The sequence below is a fragment of the Oncorhynchus gorbuscha genome, linkage group LG12 (genome assembly GCF_021184085.1).
Source record: "Oncorhynchus gorbuscha isolate QuinsamMale2020 ecotype Even-year linkage group LG12, OgorEven_v1.0, whole genome shotgun sequence".
In the NCBI taxonomy this organism is placed as follows: Eukaryota; Metazoa; Chordata; class Actinopteri; order Salmoniformes; family Salmonidae; genus Oncorhynchus; species Oncorhynchus gorbuscha.
This window is the reverse complement of record NC_060184.1, coordinates 56,257,099-56,267,390: the sequence shown is the minus strand read 5'-3', so window position 1 is coordinate 56,267,390 and position 10,292 is coordinate 56,257,099. Positions and strand designations below refer to the sequence as shown.

The following is a 10,292-nucleotide window of genomic DNA, read 5'->3' as shown; positions in this document are numbered from 1 at the left end:
GGGAATTATCCAGTCAAACAAACACATGGCTGGGAAGGACCTCTTTAACCCAGAATGCCAAAAGTACAGGTTTAAATGTGTTTTTAGCAGGTAACAGTGAGGAGTTAATGTTGCAAAACCAAACTGTGGTGAATTCAGATTTATTTTCACGTGCTGTTTAAAAAATCTATATTATAATGTAAAGTTTTGGTATAGTGATGCAAGAGTTTCATATTTTTGATCAGAGTAAAAGCGAAATGAGTTTTTTTCTCATGTGTTAAAGTTGATAGACAAATAACTCAATGGTTCAAAAATTATTCATAAAAGTTTATATAATTCCCATGAATATATACTGTACGTTTTATAGAGTCCCAAATTGAGCAAAATATCAATATCATACAATTTCTTCAAAGGTTTATTCATTGTTTTGTGGAAGTAACCATAGATTAACAAAATAAATGTTTACATAAAAGCAAAATCAGACAATAAAATGAGATATTATGCATTTGGTCATTGGATAACAATCCAGTCTCTATCAAAATGTTTTAACTCATAACTTAACAATAAAAAAAAACAGACTATTCTCACCAACTTATTTTTTTACAATCCTTAATAATTTATAGATTTTCTAAAATATGACAAAAGTGAATTGCTTTCCGTTTGTCAGCATCTGTTTGAAAGCATGAGTTTCTGCACAGAAACAAATGTACAGTACAGGACCGAAGCCTCGGGGTACATTTAGTTTGCCGACTGATTCTGTGTCCCTACAGTGTGTACAGGTAAAACAATGGCTGTTGTGTGCCTCTGAAGCCTCAACACACTGTTTCCTCCTTCAAATCAATCCCAGAACTTCTCAATGACAACTTTTCTTCTGTTTCTTCCTACTGGAGAACAGAGAGTTTAAAGTGCAGCTTTTAACGGTTTGCACATTCAAGAATAAGAGTCATGGCTACAAGTAGCTTTGTTCAGCTCTTCTCAATCACCCCTTGACCACAAGCACAGTCTAGGTTGTCAAACAATGGGCCCAAACAGCACAGATAATTTTTTTTTAAAGTGTAGATTTTGACACATAAACAGTACCTTGAAGATATACAAACAATTAGTGAGTCGGCAGAAAATGGCTGACTACTTACTATAACAGTCCAACTTGATTTCTCTCAGTTGTGGACTTGGCATTGGGTTGCTACAATGTAAATAACATACTTTAGAAGTATTTAAGGAGGATTCTTTCCATTCGGTCACAAAAAGGAACACAACGCGTTATGGTTAAGTAAAACTTTGATACAGCAGAACAACCACTGCGATAAACAAACTCACAATAACAAATACTTGAACAATTGCTTTGCTGGCTGACGAAGAGATAATACTGAAAAGGCTATTTATTTGTAATTTTTTGAGCAAGTCTCTCTCTCTCTCTCTCTCTCTCTCTCTCTCTCTCTCTCTCTCTCTCTCTCTCTCTCTCTCTCTCTCTCTCTCTCTCTCTCTCTCTCTCTCTCTCTCTCTCTCTCTCTCTCTCTCTCTCTCTCTCTCTCTCTCTCTCTCTCTCTCTCTGGCTTCTTGTAAACAGCACATTGAGTGTGATTTAGATCAGCTAAGCAGGAGTGAGTGTAGGATTAAACGGCATGGTGAGCTAGGTCAGGATTCAATCAAACCCGCCTTAGCAATGTTTACTCAGTGTCTTTATGTACAATATCCATCCCGGGGGGGGTTCACCCTGGTTATAGTTGTAGGTTTTTATACATAACCCAAGACCAGTCTGTGAATTCATTTGACCATTGGAAAAATAACCACTGCATAAATACTGCAATCCGGGTTGGATTAAATTGACCTCCTAGTCTTTTTTATACACTGTTGACATACCTTGTTCTAAACGATAACATGTCAGGGAGCAACACGGTACTTCATATAATACTACACTGATAACAGACAGAAAAACATCCCTTTAGTTCACAGCCCTCTTTGATTAAACAGATAGAGCACTGTGCCGACTAAACCTCCCGACGTGTGTGTGTGTGTGTGTGTGTGTGTGTGTGTGTGTGTGTGTGTGTGTGTGTGTGTGTGTGTGTGTGTGTGTGTGTGTGTGTGTGTGTGTGTGTGTGTGTGTGTGTGTGTGTGTGTGTGTGTGTGTGTGTGTGTGTGTGTGTTTGCGTGTGTTTGCGTGCGTGCGTGTGTGTGTGTGTGTGTCAGCCTGCGTGTGTGTGCACGTGAGCATGCCTGTGTGCTGGTGCTAGGTCAACATTTGCTTGCGCTTTCCAGTTTAAAAACCTTGATAAGGATCCATCCCCTCTCAGAAATAAAACTCCCAAGGCCGAGCTGTGGAAAACATGATGGTGGTTGTGACTAACGACAGCACAATGGATCTGCTGGTATCCTATCCATTCTAACTCTCAAGTGCTAGGTGTTAGTGTGTTTGGCTGGAGTGAACTTTATCTATATATTCACAGTTATTATCTGTTTAGTTTCATTTAATTTAGTCACACACTGCTTTGTGTGTGTGTGTGTGTGTGTGTGTGTGTGTGTGTGTGTGTGTGTGTGTGTGTGTGTGTGTGTGTGTGTGTGTGTGTGTGTGTGTGTGTGTGTGTGTGTGTGTGTGTGTGTGTGTGTGTGTGTGTGTGTGTCTCTTGATAAATTAGAACAGTACAGATATTATTTAAGGTCAGCTAAATTCATTCACGTTGTAAGGCACATATCATGGAGGGAGGGAGTCCTTCAGAAGAAGCTTATAAGACCATATTATTTTGCCTCTTCAGATAGTCCTTTATGTTCCCAGAGGCACTCTGTACATTATTAATCACAACGGGTGTGATGCTTTGCTTCCAAAAAGGCACTTTGGCAAAAGTACAATACAAATTTCGGAGTATAAAAAAAAAATGAAATTCAGATACATCAAATAAGTTAACATAACAAAAGTGTCTCGTTCAGAACTGAACAATGCAGCTAACGATGATCATGTCAACACCTGTCTAATGCATGTGATGCAGGTCAAAACACAACCCACACACAAAATAGGATGTCTTCAGTTCTGCTGCATTTTTACAGACAGAAAAAAGAGAGTACTTGTTTCTTGTTTTTGACTGTCTCTTCCGAGTGAATTTTCAGAGGGAAGGTTGGTGTTGCATAGAGAGCAGAAGGGAAGATGAGTTGGAGACACACGACTCCGTGATAGGCGCTAGTACTTCTGCACCAGAGGCACTTTGACAGTCTTTACTTCTGATATATGAGAGGACTTCTGGATGATGCAGCTGGTCGTCCCTGATCCGCCGCTGTCCTTTCCCTGCGCCAGGTTAGTCAAGGCCATGGCTGCGTTGATCTCCTTCCAGTACGTCTCGTCTTTGCCCCGCACCTTCTCCTTCTGAACACCCCCACTGAACATAACACACAGAGAGACAACGAACACAGAGTTAGAGAGAGATGAACAAACACAGAGAAGAGAGAGAAGAGAGAGATGAATGAACACAGAAGAGAGAGAGAAGAGAGAGATGAATGAACACAGAAGAGAGAGAGAGAGATGAACGAACACAGAGAAGAGAAGAGAGAGATGAATGAACACAGAAGAGAGAGAGAAGAGAGAGATGAACAAACACAGAAGAGAGAGATGAACAAACACAGAAGAGAGAGAGAGAGATGAACGAACACAGAGAAGAGAGAAGAGAGAGATGAACGAACACAGAAGAGAGAGAGAAGAGAGAGATGAACAAACACAGAAGAGAGAGATGAACAAACACAGAAGAGAGAGAGAGATGAACGAACACAGAGAAGAGATAAGAGAGAGATGAATGAACACAGAAGAGAGAGAGAAGAGAGAGATGAACGAACACAGAAGAGAGAGATGAACAAACACAGAAGAGAGAGAGAGAGATGAACGAACACAGAGAAGAGAGAAGAGAGAGATGAATGAACACAGAAGAGAGAGAGAAGAGAGAGATGAACAAACACAGAAGAGAGAGAGAGAGAGATGAACGAACACAGAAGAGAGAGAGAGAGATGAACGAACACAGAGAAGAGAGAGATGAATGAACACAGAAGAGAGAGAGAAGAGAGAGATGAACAAACACAGAAGAGAGAGAGAGAGAGATGAACAAACACAGAAGAGAGAGAGAGAGATGAACGAACACAGAGAAGAGAGAAGAGAGAGATGAATGAACACAGAGAAGAGAGAGATGAACAAACACAGAAGAGAGAGATGAACAAACACAGAAGAGAGAGAGAGAGAGAGAGAGAGAGAGAGAGAGAGAGAGAGAGAGAGAGAGATGAACAAACACAGGAGAGAAGAGAGAGATGAACAAACACAGAAGAGAAGAGAGAGATGAACAAACACAGGAGAGAAGAGAGAGATGAACGAACACAGAAGAGAAGAGAGAGATGAACAAACACAGAAGAGAAGAGAGAGATGAACGAACACAGAAGAGAAGAGAGAGATGAACAAACACAGAAGAGAAGAGAGAGATGAACAAACACAGAAGAGAAGAGAGAGATGAACAAACACAGAAGAGAGAGAGAGAGAGATGAACGAACAGAGGGAGATGAACGAACAGAGAGAAGAGAGAGATGAATGAACAAGAGAGAGAGAGATGAACGAACACCGAGAAGAGAGAGAGATGAACGAACAGAGAGAAGAGAGAGAGAACAAACACAGAGTTGAAGGAGGAGAGGGAGCTCTACAATTAGTTAATAATCATAGAAAGAGAAAAAGAGGAAAATCGATGTCCGAAGGAGCATGAAAACATACAGAAGTAATCTGTAAAATACACTCACTTGTCACATTTACTTGATCCATGGTCCATGGTTTCTGAAAGCACAACAGAAAAAGAGGTTCATTTAACGATGTACACCTTGGGGTCAATGAGGATTAATTAAGGACCTAGTTTGAGGGCTGGTGAGGAGTGCATGGGGGTGTGTGTGTGGGGTCAAATCTGTGCTGCAGTAACATGTGTTTCTCTGTTTCCACTTCTGATTCAGATGCAAAACAAATAGTAGCCATGTAATAATGGACAAATCTTAACTAAAAAGGTACCATTAACACTCACATTTTGACATGAATAACACAACTGCACTTTCTTCAATATTTTGTTTATATCAAACTGCATTTTCATTTGGAAACAAATTAGACTGAGAAAATATGATAGAAATGAGAGAATAGGAATAAAAACGAGACAGGGAGAAAGGGGGAATAGAGAAAAAGCTAAGTAATTAAGAAAGAGACTTAACTTCCCACATTCAGACACAGGAGCTGTTTATATCTCACAGAAAAAGCATTGGTCAGGAATAAAACAGCGAAGTCAGCAAACAATGAAAGCTATCAGTTCAACCAGTCTGTTTAAAACCAGGTCCATCTCATGTTCTGTGTTCTCACCAGCCAGACCCTTAGGTAGAAGGGCAGTTATGGTGGTGTGTGTGTGTGTGTGTGTGTGTGTGTGTGTGTGTGTGTGTGTGTGTGTGTGTGTGTGTGTGTGTGTGTGTGTGTGTGTGTGTGTGTGTGTGTGTGTGTGTGTGTGTGTGTGTGTGTGTGTGTGTGTGTGTGTGTGTGTGTGTGTGTGTGTGTTGAGGTAATGGTGGCACAGCCGCAGAAGGCCTCTTGTACTCTTACCACCTGCCAAGCTGCAGAGAGCTTCAAGAGGGGGTAGAGTGGTGATGTGAGGGGGGCAGGTTTGGGCTCAGGGCTACAGCAGCCTCTGCCTCGCGGTGAACTCTACCCAGTGATGATGATGACTGGCTGGGCACCCTCCATTAAAAGAGATCTGGATTTCCTGCTCATGAAGCCTCAAGGCACACCCTTCGAAAAACATACATCCAAGGCCAATGAGCTGCTTTAAGGAGGGAGCGTGCAAGGAGGTCCTTCTGTAGCTCAGTTGGTAGAGCATGGCGCTTGTAACGCCAGGGTAGTGGGTTCGATCCCCGGGACCACCCATACGTAGACTGTATGCACACATGACTGTAAGTCGCTTTAGATAAAAGCGTCTGCTAAATGGCATATATTATTATATTACAAAACTAAGAGGCAACCTGTGAGTGTCTGTCTGTCATTGTAAAATAAGAATTTGTTCTTAACTGACTTGCCTAGTTAATTAAAGGTAAAAAATAATAATAATTGAGTTGAGCATTAGGCAAAACCAGGCGACTGATTGGAGGTGAGGTAAGGCTTTCTGTCTCTCATTTTCAATTTAAGGGATTTATTGGCACGGGAAACAAATGTTTACATTGCCAAAGCAAGTGAAATAGATAATAAACAAAAGTGAAATAAACAATAAAAAATGTGCAGTAAATATTACACTCACAAAAGGTCCAAAAGATTACAGACATTTAAGATGTAATATTCTCTCTCTCTCCCTCTCTATCTCTGTGTCTCTCTCGCTCTGTCTCTGTGTCTCTCTCTGACGCCAGCTGCTTTCATTCAAGATGATTGCCCTCCCAGATCGCCCTATAGACACAGAGGCAGGGAGGAGAGACAGACGCTTTCCTCGCACCACATTTCCCGTAAAGAAAATGTTCGTAACATGTACGAGTCCCTTTAACGAGCAGCCACTTGTACCGCCACCACTGCAAATCATCGCCGACTGGGTGTTTTGACCAGTTTTTTTTTTTACGCGAATGAAAATTCAGCCACACATTTGGCGCTGGAATTTGTACCCACGCTTCTTATAGGTGGCGAGGGAAGGAGGGTCGGTGGGGACAGAGTTATTAGGTTACTTAGAGAAAGTCAATTCTCCTACACGGCTGTAGAGCTGGAAAACCATGTCCTTGCTTCTTCCTGCAAGGGTCTCAGAACCTCATTGGCCGACACCGGAGAAAGGACACGCGGTGCGCGCCGCAGCCGTTTTCTAAAGACCTTAATCTGGAGTCTAGACAAGGAATACAGAATCCTGCAGGGCCACAGTATCACCCCCACACACACATTAAAAAGAAACTGTAGTAAATACTACAGTAATGTCCACAAAAACACTATAGTCCACAAAACAACATTCTTTAACTGTAGTAATACTACAGTTTTTAATTTGCATATACCCTGCCCATTCCCATCCCGCATATCCCAATTTGTGCCACCCATAAGTGAGAAACCTACATACCAAGTATAGACGATATTGTGCTAGTTCAGACCCCCAGGCCTATCTACCTTCCTATAAGTTGTGGAACACTTTCGGTATTTGCCAGGTATGTTTCCTCAAGGAGAAAGCCCCCACTTCATGTCAAAGATAATAAAACAGAAAATACTACAGTAAATACTTCCATAATGACCACAAAAACACTACAATAAATGCTACAGTTCTCTTGCCGAAGGAACCCCCTCCCAGGCAAACCGGCGACCCAGGAACCCCCCATCATACATACCACCCGTCATACAAAGTGACATTTTCACATATTTTCGTACCATCAAGTGAATGATAATGGCAAGGAGAAGTAATCAATCTTTTTTAAATGCATAGATTTGGTAGATAGGTTTTCATTATTTTGACCTTCCCACATTAGAGTTGGAAAGGAAGTGTAAACTCTAACGTAGCCTATTAGCTAGAAAGGTAACTCTAAACACATTTTCACTAAGAGCAGCTGTATAGCAGGTTAAACAAAGGTTAGCCATGTGTTGGCAAAAATGTACGTCCAAGTCAATAAAACCTACCAGCAGCCAGCGGCACTTGCCACACGAGTAGCCTATTCACTCACGGGTGCTTTTTCAAAGCCTGTCAGATACTACAGTGAGTGTAATTGGCTCCAGTGACTGTAATTTACTCAATGTTAGGAGTTGAGAAATAAAGTTGACATTATTAGAAAGAAGATATTCTCCTCTTTTCTACTGAAGGTATGTAAAAAAATGAAATTATGTTGTTGCTAGCGCTGTTCATACAATTTTTTTTTGGGGGGGGAGGGTCAATTTTTATATACAGTATATACTTTTATTATTTTTGCAGTTTTGGCTGGACACCTGAGAACGGCGCCGGAGGGGATGGCTCCTAACCAATTGTGCTAGTTTGTGTGTTTTTTGACGTTGTTTTTATTACTTATTTTATACGCAATGTTTCTGCCACCGTCTCTTATGACCGAAAATAACTTCTGGATATCAGAACAGTGATGACTCACCTCGTACTGGACGACAATGTTTTCTTTAACATGTCGGACGCAAAGGATTTACTGCTGATACCGGACCAGGCCCAAATACACAGGTCCGGGTGCCTTGTGAGAATTCCTTCGGCGAATGGGTAACCCGCCTCTACCATCTATCCTATTCGCCAATGTGCAATCACTGGAGAAAAAAACTGGATGATCTCCGTTCGAGACAATCCTAACAATGGAACACTAAAACTGTAATAAATTCAGTTTTACCGAATCGTGGCTAAATGACATCATAGATAATATACCGATGGCTGGGTTTTCTGTGCATCGGCATGACAGAACAGCTACCTCCGGTAAGACAAGGGATGGTGGTCTGTGTCTATTTCCCAATAACAGCTGGTGCGCGAAATCTAATATTAAAAGAAGTCCCAAGGTTTTGCTTGCCTGAAGTAGAGTATCTCATGATAAGCTGTAAACCACACTATTTAACAAGAGTTGTCATCTATATTTTTCGTAGCTGTTTATTTACCACCACAAAGTGATGCTGGCACTAAGAACGCACTCAACAATAAGTATCAGGCTATATGCAAATAAGAAAATGCTCATCCATAGGCGGTGCTCCTAGTGGCTGGGGATTTTAATGCAGGAAAACTTAAATCCGTTTGACCTAATGTCTACCAGCATGTCACATGTGCAACCAGAGGTACAAAACTCTAGGCCACCTCTTCTCAACACACAGAGAGACGCTTACAAAGCTCTCCCTCGCCCTCCATTTGGCAAATCTGACCATAATTCTATCCTCCTGATTCCTGCTTACAAGCAAAAACTAAAACAAGAAGTACCAGTGACTCGCTCAATACGGAAGTGGTCAGATGACGCGATGCTAAGCTACAGAACTATTTTGCTAGCACAGACTGGAATATGTTCCGGGATTCATCCAATGACATTGAGGAGTATTCCACATCAGTCACCAGATTCATCATCGACATCGATGATGTCGTCCCCACAGTGACCGTACGTACATACCCCAACCAGAAGCCATGGATTACAGGAAACATCCGCACTGAGCTAAAGGGTAGAGCTGCTGCTTTCAAGGAGTGGGACTCTAACCCTGATGCTTATAAGAAATCCTGCTATGCCCTCTGACAAACCATCAAACAAGCAAAGCTTCAATACAGGACTAAGATTGAATCCTCCTCCTACACCGGCTCTGATGCTTGTCGGATGTGGCAGGGCTTGCAAACTATTACGGACTACAAAGGGAAGCCCAGCCGCGACCTGCTCAGTGACACGAGCCTACCAGACGAGCTAAATGACTTCTATGCGCTCTTCGAGGCAAGCAACACTAAAGCATGCATGAGAACACTAGCTGTTCCAGACGACTGTGTGATCACTCTCTCCGTAACCAATGTGAGTAACATTCACAAGGCCAGACGGATTACCAGGACATGTACTCAGAGCATGCACTGACCAACTGGCAAGTGTCTTCACAGACATTTTCAAACTGTCCCTGACAGAGTCTGTATTACCTACATGTTTCAAGCAGACCACCATAGTCCCTGTGTTCAAGAACACCAAGGTAACCTGCCTAATTGACTCCAGATCCATAGCACTCACGTTCGTAGTCATGAAGTACTTTGAAAGGCAGGTAATGGCTCACACCAACATCTTAGAAACCTTAGAACAACTCCAATTTACATACCGCCTCAACGGATCCCCAAGGACCCTGTGACTAAACACCTCCCTCTGCAACTGGATCCTGGACTTCCTGTCGGGTCGCCCCCAGGTGGTAAGGGTAGGCAACAACACATCTGCCACTCTGATCCTCAACACGGGGGCCCCTCAGGGTTGCGTGCTTAGTGCCCTCCTGTACTCTCTGTTCACCCACGACTTCCCCAGGAGACTGAAAAGATTTGGCATGGGTCCTCAGATCCTCAAAAAGTTCTACACCTGAACCACCGAAAGCATCCTAACTGGTTGTATCACCCCCTGGTATGGCAACTGCTCTGCATCCGACCGCAAGGCGCTACATAGGGTAGTGAGTACCCTATCTACCTGTACATATTACCTCAATTACCTTGTCTAACCTGTACCCCCGCACATTGACTAAGCACCGGTACCCCTTGTATATAGCCTCGTTGTTGTTATTTTATTGTGTAACTTTTTAAAACGTTTTCTTAACTCTTATTTTTCTTAAAACTGCATTGTTGGTTAAGGGTTTGTAAGTAAACATTTCACGGTACCTGTTGCATTCGGCGCATGTCAGAAAT

The 10,292-nt window shown here is 42.3% G+C and overlaps 1 protein-coding gene across 1 annotated transcript in view; it reads right to left on the bottom strand.

Moving 5' to 3' along the window:
- Positions 1-371: 371 nt before the first annotated feature.
- The window catches only part of LOC123991141 (homeobox protein Mohawk-like), a 33,016-nt gene continuing 23,095 nt past the window's right edge, over positions 372-10,292 (bottom strand). The window contains exons 7-8 of the mRNA XM_046292390.1: positions 4,735-4,768; positions 372-3,344 (exon numbers count right to left, since the gene is read on the bottom strand). Coding sequence (XP_046148346.1) covers positions 3,149-3,344; positions 4,735-4,768 — 230 coding nt within the window. The 3' untranslated portion in view covers positions 372-3,148. The remainder of the gene's footprint in view (positions 3,345-4,734; positions 4,769-10,292) is intronic.